Raw genomic sequence first — 18,811 nt, forward strand, 5'->3', positions numbered from 1 at the left:
ATTTGAATTTGTTAAACGAATGCTTATTTTACTCGACATGTAAAATTGAGAATGGAAGTGTACACGATCAACCTTCATATAGTGAAGAGGACTTCAATATTTGGTATGTATTAAAAGAAGTTCCAACAGATAATAACTCTATTTGAAATCATTTTCAAACTGCCTGCTACCATTGTTGAAAAAAAGAGAACATTTCAAAACATGAAGTTGAAAAAGACTGACAGACAGACTAAAATTAACACCACTACACTGAATAACTATTGTAAAAAGGTTCAGTACTGGTCACAGTCTTCAAACCATCCAATTCACTGAGGCTTGGGTTGAGTAAAAGGATCTTGCCAAACTTTATGGAAGATAGGAAACGTTAGAATGTCAAATATTTTGTTTTTGAGGTTTTACATAGTCTTTCATATATTTGTCTTTGGTATTGTTATATAAAAAAAACTTTTATTTTCAAAACCATGCTTCTTTGACATAAATATTGTAAAAAAAATTCTCGTTTGAATCGTTTTACACTTGTGATTTCGGGGCCTTTTATAGCTGACTATGCGGCATGGGCTGTGCTCATTGTTGAAAGCCGTACGGTGACCAATAGCTGTTAATGTCTGTGTCATTTGGTCTCTTGTGAAGAGTTGTCTAATTGGCAATCATAACATATCTTCTTTTTTATATTAACATTCATCTATTCAAAAAATTGTGAAAACAATGCTTTTAATCTTCAAAATTATACATGTATTATCATGATGGAATTGCACCATGTCGTCCAGAATCGACAAAGAGCAAATGTCCGGTAGTAAATGATGCTTATATCAGATGCCAGAAATCTTATCGCCTTTGCAACGTCTTCCGGTTTTCCCGCACCACCAAGAGGTTGTGTCACTTTCAACCGCTCGATATACTAAAAATAGATATATTTTAAAAGCTAATGCAACTACTAGTAATTGAACAAAAAAGCAATCAAATTCCAGCGGAACAGTAAAAAAACCCATTAATAACAATGAACGTGAAAACAACTATTATTTTACATTAAGGAATGTTTCTCCTTCATCCGTAGCACTGGTTTCATGTCCGGGTTCGGCGTTTTGACTATATAGGTGTGTAGTATATAATTATTCTTGCGTATAATAGATTATCATTGAAGTAACAAAAGATGACTGGTGCCACCTAGTTTTTATACATCCATAGATAACAGGCAAGAGTAAATTTATTTTCTGCTGCCTAGTAAATGGTTAATTAGAAAACGAAATTGAATAGTTAGAAATGGGTGTTTGCTTTTGGTGTAGAAAAAGCGAGAAATTTGGAGGAAGCTCTGTGACTTTTTCGAAATTTCCGGAACCATATAGCACCCTTAAAAAATGTGATTTTTCTATCAAAAAAGCTGCGGCACCCATATATGTTTTGCGGTTTTATTCACACTAAAAGGTGTTGATAATTCAGAATTTGACACTTTTATCAACGGATCTATTATAGTAAAACGTAGGACCCAAAATAGCTACCATTGTCGCCTATGTAAATAATTACTTCATTTCAACCTATTATATACACGTAATTCTATTCGGAAGATGCGTCGGGTGTTGAGTCTGATACTTATCTGGTAAATTTTACGTTGAATAACATTGATTTATATAGTAAAACAGTTCCTTGTTCACTTATATAAAAGTCTATAAAAAGGACCAACCAGCAAATTTACTATGTACCGGATCGTCTAGAATAGGCGATACTATGCAGATAAGGAAAAAATTATATCAGTCTAAAGATTTGCACAACGGTACTGATATAAGGTGTTATTAAACGAAAATGTTGTTATAAAATCGTGTTGACAAATATTTCGGCTCAACAAATGGCCTTCTTCTTGTGTCACAAGTTTTAACAATACTGATCAGTATTATATATATAAAGAATTGTTACCGTATCATTTATCAGCTAAAGGTTAAGATTTTGGTAATTAAACCAGAAAAAGACAAAATAGTGCATCGATTCATTTGGCCATACATAAGGTATCAATTTGACAGAAAAAAGATGCAATTAAGATTTCATTCCAAATCCATAACTACAAATCATCTTCTGAAAGTGTTACTGCATCTAGAAATTTTTGGCCATACAATAAAATTTTAATAATCAAATATTTTTTTTAAAATTTGGATACTCACGCTTTATTGGTAAAATCGTATCAAGTTTCGTGTGTATGCAATGGAATTATCGGTAAATTTATTCGCAAAATTAAAAATAAATAGTACTGCAACTTCAACAGTCCTTCTATGAATCAAAATGTGTTCGTAAGTAATTGTTTTCGGAGTTCTATGGGACCATTCCTTTAAAACAGTATTTATTATAAGATGGTGAATGAAGTCGCGATAAAAAAATAAATAAAAAAATCAGGTTTTAACTCTGCCTCGACAATCTTTTTAAAACAGTTTTTTTTATAAGAATCGGACACTAATATTGGTTTGATTAGAAACAGTTTAATTTGACATTATAATTAGCAAAGTATTATAAATCATACATTATTGTCTACCTTCTTGATTCATTTGGCAAAGTTAAATATAAAAAAAGAAGATGTGGTATGATTGCCAATGAGACAACTATCCACAAAAGACCAAAATGACACAAACATTAACAACTATAGGTCACCGTACGGTCTTCAACAATGAGCAAAGCTCATACCGCATAGTCAGCTATAAAAGGCCCCGATAAGACATTTACGTGCTTGAATCTATATAAATACTCTATGTGCTTATATTGTCGAACACAAAATTGTAAGGGAGGTTTTAATCGGTCATTGTTTTGTCTTTCGTTTGCAACTTTAAAAGATTCCGTGAATTTGTTTTTAGCTGTTGCTTTCTGTCTTAATTTGTTCTAAGGTAGACGGATAATGTATACCACACCAATTAATTATGAATTTTGTAATGTCTTCATTGGGATGTTAGCCGCGAAAGATTAATCAATATGCTATAAAGCATACATTATTTGATTTTAATAAAACAAACCCACAGGAGTATCACTTGTGCTTACTAACATTGATTGATTGATTGTTGGTTGCTTAACGTCCAGTGGCAAATATTTCATGCATATTCAGGACGAGAACAAGTTTACAATAAATACAATAGGTAGGTTGATATAATAGAGGCCATCTGGGATGATGGTTGGAGAAATTTGGACTGCCACAGGAAAAAGAGGGTATATTGGATAGGGACAGAAATTTTGCCTTGCAACAGGCCACCTACGGACCCCTCAGAGAGTTGTTGCAAGGGTTCTTAACGTGCAAAGAGCGTGGCACTCTCTTTACACGAGGCATCGGATTTAACGTCCCCCTTCTGATCGGACGTGACTGCGAACTTGATACATCCCGCACAGCCAAACGGACGCCCCACTTCGGCAAGCGTTTTACTGCCGGTCGGGAGAAGACCAAGTGACCATATTTCTATACCCCAGTCACCCTTGGGGATGTGCTTACTAACAAGGTGAGTCGGTATTAATGGGGTTTGGAGAACTGTTGCGGAGTATTTGGTGTTCTGTTGTTTGTCTTTTCGTCTAACTGTGTCCTCCTTTTGACCAATGTGCATGTTATCTGTCTGTCTTGTGTCACACAAAGAATACTTATAATTGTGCACTTCATACTATGCTATGTTCTTCTTTTAGATTGGTAAATGGCCAGATTGTTATATAAACATAATACTAACTTGACTGAGTTAACTCGTACTTTCTGAGGAGCCAGTTCTGTAAATACATTCAATTTTTCACATTAAAAAAGAAGAATTTCGTTTAAAATTATATCAATTTGATTTAGTAATTTAGATTATAAAAAAGTTATAACGCGCTTATATGCACTTATTATAGATGTCTGGACTTTCGTCTTCATAACTTGTACAATGTATACTCAACGTAAGTATCGAATCTATCAAACATAAAAAAAAATTGTAAATGGGAACGCTACACGATTCTTATTATAATTAATTATCAATAATCTCCCGCGCCGTTTACCATGAAATAATTGCTCATAGATCTGATTTATAAATATAACTAAATTAAATATCAACAGTCTGGACGTCTCTATATAAATAGAGGAATTAAAGATCAGAGCGACATTGCACTATATAACTATATATATGAACCTCATACGTCAAGTATTATGTATGGCAAATCGAGTTGTCTTTCTTCTTACCGATTAAATATTGCTTGAATTATAAAACTGTAATGTAAAGCCAGGTAACGTAAAGCATATCAAGAATTTTCTATTAATAAATAAAAATAACACTATATAAACTGTATGTGGTAACAAGAAGCATTCGTATGTCTTACGAACGTCTAAAGGGCGTCTTAAAATTTAAGAATGTAACAAGACCCTACCTCAGACCTATCTTAGAATGATTGACAACCCTTAATGTTTTGAAAAAGTGCATGATTTAAGAACAATTCTAACGTCTACCTTAAAACATTTTTACTAATTCCTGTAACACAAAATCATTCTTAAATTTTGGTCAGTTATTAAGTGTTCTTGAAACAAACTTAGCAACTTAGGAGTGTACCAAGAACAATTCGCAATAGCTTCACTTGGCATTTTTTGTAAGAGTGGTCCCGACTACTTTTAGCTGTACATTCACTTGTTAATATTAGAACAAGTTGCTTAAAAAAGTAAATACGTCAACCTTAAAACTTTTTTATTCTAATTATTAATTCATCTGAATAGGAAATTATATATCAGTGTTTTCTTGGCCATGTATGTGGAGGATGGTAGTTTCGCTTTTTTGTAAATCATTACAATTTTGGCTTGTTAAGGGAAGTATTAAATATAAAGCAAGGAGAAATTTGTGACCTTTTTCAATTTTAAACCAAGAGTTCCAAATGGTGAAGTTTAAATCATCATTTCTTAAATTTTACGGAAGCCATCATGAGCTGGTTGACCAATAATTTATTATTTTCCAGGTTTGTAATATAATGAGCAACACGATAGGTGTCACACGTGGAGCAGGATTTGCTTACCCTTCCGAATCATCTTAAATCATCTTCAGTTTTTAGTGGATTGGGTGTTGTTGTTTACCTGTTTTCTTTTACATTTTTGCCCATTGTGTCTTTTTTGTTCACGTATCGTTATCAATATCATGGAATTTGACAAGACTGTCATGCAAGTGAGAGGTTCAGCTCTTTTAACCAGGTTCAATTCATCATTTTTGTACACTTTGAAAATGCCTGTAACAAGAAAGGAATATGACAGGTGTCGTCCATTTGTTTGATGTGTTTAATCATTTGATTTTGCCATTTTGTTAAGGACTTAATTTCCGTTTTGAATTTTCCTCGGAGTTAAGTATTATTGTGGGTTTATTTTTTGCAAGAAGGCTTTTAAAATGTGAAAAAAAATATTGTTTAAAGTGAAAAAAATGTAAGATGATGTGGTATGAGTGCCAATGTGCCAAATTACAAATTATAAAAGTAAACCATTCTAGTAGTGATTCGACCGAAATGAACGGTAGGATAGAAAAATAAGCCTACGTCATTTGAGACTCGTCATTTATAATCGATTCAAATCCTACCATTGGCCTGGTGAATAATAGGGCCCTCAAAAGGATTGTCCTGAGACAAGCATATTTTTATTAAAATAATAATTTTCTATAAGCAGTTAAAATAATTTCATGTTTGAAGCGGTGCAAATTTTTTTATTCAATTTTACTTTTATTAAAAAAGGGCCAGAGGAATAATGGTGGTCTGCGGCCAGAATTGTTTTCCTTAGGTTAAATGGGTAGTTGACTGTTATGCATTTATTCGTTCATGATAGTTACCAAAAGTACCAGGATTATAATTTTATACGCCAGACGCGCGTTTCGTCTACATAAGACTCATCAGTGACGCTCAGATCAAAATAGTTAAAAAGCCAAATAAATACAAAGTTGAAGAGCATTGAGGATCCAAAATTCCAAAAAGTTGTGCCAAATACGGCTAAGGTAATCTACTCCTGGGGTAAGAAAATCCTTAGTTTTTCGAAAAATTCAAAGTTTTGTAAACAGAAAATTTATAAAAATTACCATATAATTTATATTCATGTCAACACCGAAGTGCTGACTACTGGGCTGGTGATACCCTCGGGGACGAAACGTCCACCAGCAGTGGCATCGACCCAGTGGTGTAAATAGTTATCAAAAGTACCAGGATTATAATTTTATGAAAACAAACGTTTCTATGATTCATTTAAGGTGATTCTAATTTCTTTGCGAGGAACCAAAAACGGAGACACCAGAAAATTATTAAGAACTCGTAAGTTGAAAACTATTACGATGCAACTTAAGGGAGAAATAAGAGCGATCTACGAACAACATGAGAGAGCTTTGATTTACACTCTTTGAGTGATCTTAGAATTTTCTTATCTTCCCCTTAATTCAATACTTACGACCTCTCTTTATAAAATTTCTTGTTACCGGCCCCAGACTGATAAGCCGAGCACAATGTATTTAACATGTTTAAGCTAATATGATATGTACATTTGAACATGGTTTCCTTTCATGCAAATTCTGCAGTGGCAGAATGAATTACGTAACACATATGATACCTAAGGCTAACAAGTGTGTGAACATATCCAAAGCAGCTTTAGCAATGCAATAAGCAGAAATATGGGGACCCTGCAAATAAAAAAATGATAATTATATAAAATAGATGTTAGGTATACGTCAAATTGACATCAACCGAACACAATAAAACAAACAAGACATCTAGAGATTAGCGGACAAGTGTTATGTCATATTTTATACATTGTCCCTACTTTTTGTGTCTTTTGTTTTGAATGAATTGAACAGAGAGTTCCTAAGGTCTGTTTCCATGCCAAGAAATTGCCTCCGTTGAAATTTTGCAAACATCCCGTAGAGCAAATTACATGGATGATTAATATTAACCATTAAGTATATGGCTGTGTTCTAAGCGACACGTACATGCATGTCGTAAATTAATTTGTTGAATGAAATCAAATCTTTAACTACTAATGGGTGCCGTAGCTCCACGTGAATTTTTAGCGAGGATTTCTTGGCATGCAATAGCAATTTAGTGTGTACTACACAGACTAAAACACAGGCAATCTGATTAGGCAATACCACACACATATGTGGTGGCTTACACTTGTTTGTAAAAAAAAAATGAAAAATATAGTTTTGTGCAATATCCAAAGTACATTGAATTTTTGTATATAATTTTTATAGGAAATATAAATGTTTATAAAATATTACATCAAGCACGATAATAAGCATAACGAATTATAAAAGGCGAAAAAAGGTAAGCAGAACCCTGGAGTTTGAGATGACAGGTCGGTAACGGAGTTTTCAACATGTTCTGATAATTTCTGATTTAAGTTTGATTGATTGATTGATTGATTGTTGGTGTTTTAACTCCACTTTTAAGCGCTAATTTGGGCTATTTCGTGGCGGCCAGTTTTATTGGTGGGGGAAGCCGGAGTTCCAAGAGAAAACCACCGTTCTGATTTAAGAATAACAATGACGAAATAATGTTGTATGACGAAGAATCAACGGATTTAGATAAAATAATGTTGTATATATGAAGAAGAGTCAACGGATTTCGATGTAATACACTAGTCAGTGATATCTGTTTTGTAATATTAAAATAATGTTGTATATATGAAGAAGAGTCAACGGATTTCGATGTAATACATTGATATCTGTTTTGTAATATTAGAGAGAGAGAGAGAGAGAGAGAGAGAGAGAGAGAGAGAGAGAGAGAGAGAGAGAGAGAGAGAGAGAGAGAGAGAGAGAGAGAGAGAGAGAGAGAGAGAGAGAGAGAGAGAGAGAGAGAGATGTCAATGAGACAGCAACATGGCGACACAATCAAACGAGATAAGATAGCTAGATCAGCACACGTTTTTAACCCAACAAGAAGTGGATACACTCCATTAAGTACGAATGAAGTCTTGTAGTTTTCGTGTAGGTAACATGTTTAACACTATAGATATTTAATTTTGAAAATACCTAATGGAATTAATACCACATAATGGAAACACAAGGTAGACTTATAATTCATGAAACAGCTGGAGGTCTTTGGATCCATCATTTTTTTCTGTTGTGATATATTTGCTATGTCATGGATCCCAAATGTCTATACATTCGTCCATCATATTTCTTTGCATGTCAATTTCTATATGATACGAGCAAGGAATCGTATTCTGATTCGTGTGAACATAGCAGGAGATGCTTCGCAAGTACCTGTCGATGCTCCTCAACTATAAACCAATAACTTTTCGACGACCCTTTTTCATGATTTAACAGACCTTTCAAACCGACTCTGTGACGATTTATTGCAGGATTTATTTTTTATGTTTTCATATTAAAAAAGTTGCAAGTTTAACCTAACTTCAATAATTCAAATTCGCCAGATTTTTTCTCAGTTACCAGTAGGCCACTGTTCGTATAAATTTTGTCTGCTTCATTTCCATGATAGTTTAGTTATAATAACATAGATTACGAACTTTTACCCGATTGCATTATGTTTTCATGTAATGTTAAAACACGCCACTGGTTTACTTCTAAGTGAAATGGTAGATGGGAGATTACTTCATTAGACACTATCTATATATATAAATTTACTCACTGCACGTTGTCCTAATAGACTAGAAACATTCACGATGGATCCTAAAGAGTAAAACAATGTTAATGACAGGTATTTTTATCATATTCAGTAATAAAAAAAACCGTCTTTCCTACATTAATTACATTGTCAATTCAATGTGTCCAATGAACGTCACTAATGGTCACTAACGTCACTCACAAGGAAGCTATTAAACCAAAAGTTCTAAATGGTGAAGTTGAAATCATCCCTTTTACGGACGCCATAACGAGTTGGTTGACCGTATGGAATATCCGTTTCACAGATGATAGCGGATATGTACTTAATGTCATAACTACAATCCCGTTCCCTTTTCACGAATGTAACCATTCTGAATTAGATTATTTACCGGGTTTGTACTGACATGAGCAACACGACGGGTGCCACTTGTAGAGCAGGATCTACTTAACCCTTCCGGAGCACCTGAGACCACCCCCAGTTTTTGGTGTGGTTTGTTTTGCTAAGTCTTTTAAATAGTTTTCTACATGTATGTTGTGCTTTGTGCTTCGCTAAAATATCATTTAAAGTCAGCGTAGCAAGTAGAACGTTACCGCTGTTTCGGAGTTTGAGCGTTTGCTGCAATGGCGTGTTTTAAGAAAAAAAAAAAATTTGTTTCAGTCAGTGCAATTCGAACCTATTCCTGGTTATGATATGTTATTGTATTTTCAGAACTCTAAAAACCAGACTATAGATTAAATAGTATGTATTAATCGTCTCAAGGTGAAATCTTGCAAAAATGACATGCTAATGAACGTACTAGTATATAAATTTATTTAGCATATGGATCCACAATTGATTTTGAAACAAACTGATGTTTTTTCGTTATATATTCAAAATATTAAATATAAGTATGTTCGTTTTTTATTTTGGGTAGATACGGCCATTTTGTGGTTTTGCCTTATGCAATGCGGACTAAAATATAACTATATAACTATGATAGCCTTCGCGTGCAAAATTCGTATACTAGAGCTTTTTCGGTTAAGAGAGTTTGCTTTTTTGTATTCACCGTGAGTTTAAATAAGATGTGGACCACAATGCTTAGTCAAACTACATGTATAACTCGATTTAAAGTTAGTGATCTGCACTTACCTTGAGTTTTAATAAGATGTGGAACACACAACCTAGACAAATTATAACTCGATTTGAAGTTGGTGTTCATTGTATCGTCTAGAGTAGTTGCTGATGTCGCCATAACATTACCCATATTTCCTCTACCTGCATTATTGATCTGATGAAAAATGAAAATAGATATATTATAACGTCATGATCATGATTTGTGTCAATTTTTAAACTTCACTTTGTATCAAAGATTGCAAATTTAAAAATAGTTCTTAATAACTTAACCGGTACCAATTTTACTGCACCAGATGCGCATTTCGACAATTAACGTCTTTTCAGTGATGCTCGATGCCAGAATATTTGATAATCCAAAACTAAAGACAATTGCAGAACCTTTGGAAGCACTCTCACATACCCCACGCCCCTTCATTGTCACTGGACAAAAAAAATCTCACCAGATTCCTAAGTTAAAAGACTCATAACTCCTACAATATACAACTGATTAAAAATTCTTGTGGGTATGTTACATATACATAGTATGTCCTCATTGACTACAAGTTTCATGAAATTCTCTTCAGTGGTTTCCGAGGAGTTGTGCAAACGATTGCAGAAATATATTCAAAATTCTTATGTATTCTAAATTCAAAGGTACATAACCATTAGAACAAAAAGGAATCATAACTTTCAGTCGATATGCACATCTACATAGTATGTCCTTAATATCTACTAAAAACGTAAATTTCTGATGTGTGGTTATAGAGGAATGACGGACGGACGGACGGACGAACGAACGGGTCTAAAACATGATGACATGAATTATATAATTATTGAAGAGCTTAACAACCCCAAAAGCGCCTACAGTATAGCCAAATCCAGACATGACAAATTCCAATCAAACAATATCAAACAAAACCAAAGTAATGGGTTCTGCATGAGCTGGCGATATCTTCAGACAAGTGTAGTATTTAATGTAAAAAAAATAAAAAATACCGAACATACTTTAGTATGTACCGGTAAACCAGATGGAAGGATATGTAATGTGAAGTATAAACGGTATCTGACATTATTAATTTGTTTTCCTGTTAACTTTTTTTTCAATGTCATATCATTGTTTTAACTTGGTTTTTATTTAGTTTTAAGTATTAAAGTTATTTAGATCTGACGGTAAACTGTAGGAAAACTTGGTTTTAAACTTAAAAAATAAATAAGTATCTCATCATATTGTCAATATACTGCTGTAAATATTTATCAGTATAGTTTTTTTTTTTTTTTATCAGAAATAAGTAAGTTACCTACAAGAACATCAATTCTTCCAAATTTCTTTACGGTCTCATCGACTAATGTCTTCAAATTTTCTTCATTAGTGACGTCGCAAGGAATAACCAATATCTGAAAAATTGACATCAATATTGAGACTCAAGTATTCAACGCAACATAAAAAATGCAGGATGAGCAACTGGTTAAAAAACAAAGGCTGGATGACAATTTATGTAAAAAAAGTCAGGATGACAATTTATGTAAAAAAAGTCAGGATAAACTAATAAAAAAAAAAGCAAGACCGACCGAATAAAGTGAAAAATAAAAAGGCAGGACAGAGATTACAACTAAAAAAAATTGGGTGGGCATTATGTTTTCTGGTCTGTGCGTCCGTCCGTTCGTTTGTCGTACCGTTCGTTCGTTCGTCCGTCTGTCCCGTTTCAGGTTAAAGTTTTTGGTCGAGGTAGTTTTTGATGAAGTTGAAGTCCAATCAACTTGAAACTTAGTACACATGTTCCCTATGATATGATCTTTCTAATTTTAATGTCAAATTAGAGATGTTAGACCCATATTCACGGTCCATTGAACATAAAAAAATGATAGTGCGGATGGGGCATCCCTGTACTTTGGACACATTCGTGTTTTATTTCAATTGTCCTCATTCTGAAGATGTATTAAATATTTGCAACTGAACGTTCAATTTGTGAGCAAACAACAACGAATTTAAATTTGACGAATTACTTGAACTAAAAACTATTGTAGGTTTTGCTTGATTAATAAACTTACATCATTTTTCGATAATCCTTTAGATTGACACAAGGATGCTACTTTCTCAAGGTTCTCGACATTTCTAGCTGCTAGAACTACCTTTGCTTTGCTCTCAGCAAACAGTAATGCAGTCGATTCTCCAATACCCGAACTTGCACCTGAAGTACAAACACATCATTAATAAAATATATATAATGATTTATACTCTCAAAAATGCAATAAAATAAAGGGTAATAAACATTTGTTACAAACGTACATGTAATCTTACATTGGTATGCTGTTCTTCTAAACGACGACCTTCAATATTGATATATATGATATATTTATATTGTGTCCTAAAAGTTAGATTTTCTCTGGAAAGGCCAAAGTAAAATTGGTCATAATCGAACTGGATCTGTGATAATGGTCATTAACATGAAATGATTTGGTAGAGGCTAACTGAAGTTACTGTCTGGAATCAAAAAATCTACAATATTCCGCTTATCAAGGAATTACCTAATAATATAGAAAGACAAAAGTGAAATCGGTAAAATATAACTGGACCTATGTTTACTTTTCTCCAACAGCATTTTCTTTTCAAACAATTTGGCGGAGGGTTTACCCAAGTTAGCACGCGGAAACATATAAACATATTGCGTTATCAAATTTGAAGATATAACATTGCGTTAGCAAATTTTTGTTCTCCACTCAACGGGATTCGAACCAATGGGATGATTCGAACCAACGGGATTCGAAATCTTGCTACATATTTATTAATTATGGACTTTTGACAAGGTCAATACCTTTTATATGGTCATATTAAGATTATATTGACCGAGGACGAGTCCTTAATTTTTATATTATGTAAATAATGTATTAGGAAAATGAACTTCAATGTTCTTTAGAACTGTGTATTTCTAAATTGTATTTTGCAAGATTTGAACATGCCATTGAAATTATCAATGAATAAGATGAACTTGTTTTATTGTATTTTAACCAAAAGTCCAACATATTTTATTTCTGTTTAGAACAAATAAGAATTTAAATTATGTTATTTTCGTCTACTGCGGTACTCCTCCCTTGATTGGTATGTGTAACGTCATGATGTTAAGTAATTTCGGACCGGTGTTATATTTAAAGCCATTCTTCCCCCATGCTAGTTTTTCCCCTGCCTGGGGATAAACTGGCATGAACCAATTCCCCCCAATGGAAATTTGAATCATTGCCACTCTTCCCCTGCGGAAATTTGACAATACGTCTACATATAGCCACTTTTCCCACTGCCAATTTTTCCCTTCACAGTATAGACTTCAATATATACATTGTAGATATTAGTCTTAAAATTAAACCCAACAGTGTTAGAATAAGATTTGTATGCTGACAAATTTGTATCCCTCAACGGGATTTGAAGTCACACCTTTGATTCTCTACCGCTCCAATCGCTTAGCATGAAGGCTTTGTTGCTGAACCATTTCCTTTCCTGTCGTGCTGGGTGGTGGTCGACTCTCAGCACCTTTAGCTAGGGCAGACGGGATCTTTTTGTAGATATTGTACAGCTCCAACTGATGGGAGCAGATCTCTGTATTCGGTTGATGTGGATTTTCCGGTAATTCCAGTACTTCCACGTCTGCCTTGCGGCTTGGAGGGGTGTATCTATCTCTTCTGGGTTTGATTAAGTCTCATCCGTATCGGACTTCTTCTTCTGAATAAAAGCTTCGGTTGAGTTTTTTTTTCTTTGTCGTCTCTCTTTTAATAGTTACCTTTCATAACGGCAGACATTTAACTGTTACATTGTACTGTCCATTCCTTCTGGTTTAAGTCCAGTCGGCGGTTGTACTTCCCACTACAGCTAGTACCGATGTAACATCATCAGGTAGAGATAGATTAACATCATCTTGTAGAGACTCCGTCTCGGGCTGATATGGGAGTCTCGGGTTGATACCCTGGCTGATATGGAAAAGGCCATGTATTTAAAATCTCTCTCTCTCTTTATATATATATATATAAATTATCCGATATCAAATGTAAATTAATCCGAAGAAGGTTTGGTCGCCGATGTATTATTACAAGGGGGAAAACCTAGCTTCTCGTGCTCCTAGGGGGATGGGCACGCTTGCCATTGGTTGTTTTAAACATACAATTTATCTGTATTTCCTACTATTAAAGTATGTAATAAATCCCTATTTATCGTATACTTTCGAAAATAAAGAAGATTAACACCGGAAGCTGATATGGATTTTTTGCACGGGCCGATACGGCCATATCAGCCCGGGTAGTGACATCATTTGGCAGATACGGTGTTATCAGGTAGCACTCCACAGTTAGAAAATAAAATCAAAAATGACTGGGTGTGCAAATACGGCTTGTGTTCTTCTGGTCGTTACACATATGCAAATAGCACTGTATTAGGTAGCAATACACAGTGATGAATGTGGTTTCGCATTTTGGCCCCTGTAGATTTTTTCAAATAAGTAAGTTATTGTGCAATGAAACTCATATTTAGACAGCCGAGTACTAATTTAGCCTTCAAAGTGGGTTTATAAGAATATCAAGAATATTTTTTACATGTTTTATGGGCTATTTTCTGTTTGACTGTCCGTATTTTTATAGCTAGACTGGTTGTAGGTCCAGAAATTAATGTAAAGTTTACAAACACTTTTTTCTACACGATTTTTGACGCAATTTTACAAAAAAAATGAGACGAAAGACATATGCTTTTTAAGCTCACCAGGCCCGAAGGGTCAAGTGAGCTTTTCTCATCACTTTGCTTCCGGCGTCCGTCGTCGTCGCCGTCGTCGTCCGTCGTCTTAACTTTTACAAAAATCTTCTCCTCTGAAACTACTGGGTCAAATTAAACCAAAGTTAGCCACAATCATCATTGGAGTATCTATCTAGTTAATAGAACATATTAGGGTTAAAATGTAGATTTTGGCCTATATCTCTGAAACCAAAGCATTTAGGGCAAATCTGACATGGGGTAAAATTGTTTATCAGGTCAATTTCTGTCTGCTCTGAAATTTTCAGATGAATCGGACAACCCGTTGTTGGGTTGCTGCCTCAAAATTGGTAATTTTAAGGAAATTTTGCCGTTTTTGGTAATAATCTTGAATATTGTTATAGATAGAGGTAAACTGTGAACAACAATAATGTTCAGCAAAGTAAGATCTAAAAATAAGTCAAAATGATTGCCCTTTATCGTCAATTTTTTTACAATTTTTCGTAAATTTTTGTAATCTTTTACAAAAATTTTCTCCTCTGAAACCACTAAGGCAAATTTAACCAAACTTGTCCACAATCATCATTAGCGTATGTAATTTAAAAAATGTGTCCGTTGACCCGGCCAGCCAACCAAGATGACCGCCATGGCTAAAAATAGAACATAGGGGTAACATATAGATTTTGGGTTATAACTCTGAAACCAAAGCATTTACAGCTAATCTGACAGTGTTAAAATTGTTAATCAAGTCATGATCTATCTGCCCTGAAATTTTCAGATGAATAGGAGAAACCGTTGTTGGGTTGATACCCCTTTAAATTGGTAATTTTAAGGAAATTTTGCCGTTTTTGGTTATTATCTTGAATGTTATTATATTTAGAGATAAACTGTAAGCACCAAAAATGTTCAGCAAAGTAAGATCTACAAATAAATCAATGAACAAAAATGGTCAGTTGACCCCTTCAGGAGTTATTGCCCTTTATAGTCAATTTTACCAATTTTTCGTAATTTTTTGTAATCTTTTACAAAAATCTTCTCTGAAACTACGGAGACAAATGTAACCAAACTTGTACACAATCATCATAAGAGTATCTAGTTTAAAAAAAATGTGTACGATGACCCTGCCCGCGAACCAAGATGGCAGACATGGCTAAAAATAGTACATACGGTAAAACGCAGTTTTTGGTTTACATCTCTGAAACTGAAGCAAATCTGACTAGTGGCAAACATGTTCATCAGATTTAGATATATCTGCCCTGAAATTTTTTCAGACAAATCCGACAACCAGTTGTTGGGTTGCTGTCCCTGGGTTAGTAATTTTATGGAAATTTTGCAGTTTTTTGCTATTATCTCCGATATTATTACAGTATCTAATGATATCTTATACTATAAATTATGATTTTAACCTTATTTTATATGATTTTCAAAGCATCAGTATATACAGATGAGCGACACGGGCTCTTTAGAGCCTCTTGTTTTGATTTCTTGATAGATATATGTAAACAGTTTCAAAAAAGGTATCACTCCAAGGGATTGAATTCTATTTCTGTCCAAATTTTTGGGAAATATTAGACATCTTTACCTCCCATTTTGCAATATTTTATAGCAAATAAACGCAGATTGTTGCCATGGACACACCAAAAAGAAATGATATTTTACAATTTTAACTACTGGATATCAAATCTATGGAAGGTACGGATTACAAACATATGAACATATTTGACACAACCAGTAAGCTTAATTTGTAAGAAAGCAAGAAAAATTGGATGGTTAAATATGAGAGTAAATGTTTACATTTTTTCCTAACTGTGTTTTGCTACCTTAGGCATGAAGTATATGCTAAATATTGTGCTGTTTTTAGACCCTTCTACAACGAAATTTGTTTAACATGGCGATGATGTACACGTATAAAAATTGCGATTTTTATCCAATACAATCATAGGTTTGAACGTAGTTTTCAATTTAGACTCGTAATATATATAGTCTATATAGACGTTCGTACGATACTGTAGTAAAACTATATGCACTCGTTGCGTTTCGTTGTGTCTTTATAAACATTTGTGGAATCTATATTATTTAGACAGAAACCTAACAGCAGAAATAATGAAAAGCTGTGTGTTTAAAGTTCAGCATATAGTTTCACTAACATGTTTCCATTCAATGTCAAGCTCTTAATCGCCATGAGTGTTAAACGTTGTTAATTTTAGTGCCAGTCTTTGTAAGAATCAGATAATTTAGAAAATTTCAAAACATGACCCAAAAAAAACCCCACCAACCTAACCATCCTATTTTGTAGTTACCCTCATCCTGAGTTAGGTCTTTTGTTTTTGCGTGTCTGGTAATTCGAGAAATCTCTAAACAACTTTTGGTTAGAATAATAGCAAATTATGGAGTTAGCTCCCCCTTATTCTTTATGTCTAGTGCCTTTCAACCAAATTATATCTTGAATTACAAGAACAAGAAAAGTAAACAAATGTTATATTCGTGCACCATCATATATATTTAACATACATTACTGTAAACTGGAGTGGGTATTAGTTTGTCATGTTTTCACATCTGCCCGATTCTTAAAGGCAAATTGACACTTGAGTAAACGGAGTATATCAAATATCTGCCATCAACACAAAATGTTCTAAATAACAAACATCTGTGGACATTTTTTTTTATCAAAGCTCCTGTCGTACCATAGAAAATCAAAAGGTTTTGATGCTAGACCGACAAAAACTCATACATACGTGTTGAAGGCCGTACATTGACCTATAATGGTTGACTTTTATAAATTGTTATTTGGATGGAGAGTTGTCTGTTTGGCACTCACACCACATCTTACTATATCTATATTAGGCAGCAACCATTTGATTTTCTGGGGGGGGCTATGTTTTTTTTCTGGACAATTTTTTCCCCCGCCTATGGCGAAAAACAATCTATTTTTTTTCACGACGAGCCGAAACAAAAAAACATTTTTTTTCTTTCAATTTTAACATTACATATGACAGCTGAGGGTGAAACAAACAATTTTGTTTTCTCAGAATCAAAAACAAATTATTTTTTTCTCCAAAAACTGGAAACAAACTTTTCCAAAAAAAAACCCAAAGCCCCCCCCCCCCCCCACCCCCCACACGACCCCCCGAAAATCAAATGTTGCTGCCATATGCTAAGCCTTTTTTCGTGAACATATATACATGTATTTTCGAAAGTTTTCTGGAAAAAAGAGATCTTTACCTGTTATTATGGTGACTTTGTCCTGTAAAGACGCCATTGTAAGTTACGTTTTAGACAATTTTTAACAATTGTCTACACTCACATGTACAAATGACAGTAAGATCGATGTGAGTGGTCGTCTCAAAAGTTGTTTTGATTGCATATACATGTGTCTGTAACTGAATTGAAAAATTTAATTGTCGATTTAAATACTCTTTCATTTCTAAATGGAATTTTAATAAAAGGGAGGTCTAATTATAAAAAGAATTCTAACCATTCTAGAGGTTGACATTGTAGCTTCATCGCCCAAGGGTGACTTGGGAATAGAAATATGGTTACTTACAAATGTAGGTATTCTTCCAACCGGCAGTACAACTCTTATCAGTTTGGCTGTGCGGGGTATTAAAGTTCGCAGGCATGTCCGGTCAGAATGGCAAGTTAAATCCGATACCTCGTTTAAAGTTTAAGTACCCTTCTGTAGCCATTTTTGTACGAACTTTTCAAACTTCAATTGTATCAAAACAACAGATATATTTGAATAATAGAGATATGCCATTTTGTACATATTCCAAGGGGGAACTTGATGCAAAGCATTATTTTTTACTGTTCCATTGCATTTAATAGAAACAAGAGGACTTTGTGGCAAATAAATCAAGATTTTTATAGAAAATCCACAGTCTTTATCCTTGTACTCTCATATTTGGCAATTTGACGACTGATAGATATATGATACTTGCATGCAGTGCTAGCATTGATTTCCTTAAAAAAAGTTTATAAATGTAGTTATTGGTTAAGACAAAAATAAATATGGCCAAAATCAAGTACACCTTTTGCTCACAATGAAGCTATTAAACCAAGAGGTCCAAATGGTGAAGTTGAAATCATCCCTTCGTAAATTTTACGGACGCCATCACGAGTTGGTTGACCGTTATGGAATAACCGTACACCTTTAAAATTTGCTCACAAGGAAGCTATTAAACCAAGAGTTCCAAATGGTGAAGTTGAAATCATCCCTTCGTAAATTTTACGGACGCCATCACGAGTTGGTTGACCGTTATGGAATAACCGTTTCACAAATGATATCGGATATGTTCCTTACGTCGTAACTACAATCCCCTTCCCTTTCATGAATTTGATCTACCGAATTAGACTATTTACCGGATTTGTAATCACATAAGGTAGCACTCCACAGTTAGAAAATAAAATTAAAAATGAGCCCCAAAATGTTTTATCATCTCC

General features: G+C 34.0%; 1 protein-coding gene across 2 annotated transcripts; it reads right to left on the reverse strand.

Moving 5' to 3' along the window:
• Window positions 1-6,505: 6,505 nt before the first annotated feature.
• Window positions 6,506-17,675, reverse strand: LOC134705251 (dehydrogenase/reductase SDR family member 7-like). Of its 2 annotated transcripts, XM_063564011.1 has the most exons (6): window positions 17,594-17,675; window positions 11,695-11,834; window positions 10,948-11,040; window positions 9,682-9,820; window positions 8,578-8,618; window positions 6,506-6,608 (listed from the first exon to the last, which is right to left on the reverse strand). In XM_063564011.1, the coding sequence occupies exons 1-6, from the start codon at window positions 17,628-17,630 to the stop codon at window positions 6,519-6,521; spliced, it is 540 nt and encodes a 179-aa protein (XP_063420081.1). In that variant the 5' UTR covers window positions 17,631-17,675; the 3' UTR covers window positions 6,506-6,518. The 2 variants fall into 2 exon arrangements, with proteins under 2 accessions (XP_063420081.1, XP_063420084.1); XM_063564014.1 differs by lacking the exon at window positions 10,948-11,040.
• Window positions 17,676-18,811: the final 1,136 nt, after the last annotated feature.

This window comes from Mytilus trossulus, chromosome 2 (genome assembly GCF_036588685.1).
Source record: "Mytilus trossulus isolate FHL-02 chromosome 2, PNRI_Mtr1.1.1.hap1, whole genome shotgun sequence".
NCBI lineage: Eukaryota > Metazoa > Mollusca > Bivalvia > Mytilida > Mytilidae > Mytilus > Mytilus trossulus.

What these genes read in the sequence shown, in the direction of transcription:
- LOC134705251 (XM_063564011.1), bottom strand. Translation starts at nt 17,630, where the DNA reads ATGGCGTCTTTACAGGACAAAGTCACCATAATAACAG. An exon ending in CAAAGTCACCATAATAACAG is followed by an intron (nt 11,835 to 17,593) that starts GTAAAGATCTCT and finishes TTTGTACTTCAG; the next exon opens with GTGCAAGTTCGGGTATTGGA. An exon ending in AAGGATTATCGAAAAATGAT is followed by an intron (nt 11,041 to 11,694) that starts GTAAGTTTATTA and finishes TCAATTTTTCAG; the next exon opens with ATATTGGTTATTCCTTGCGA.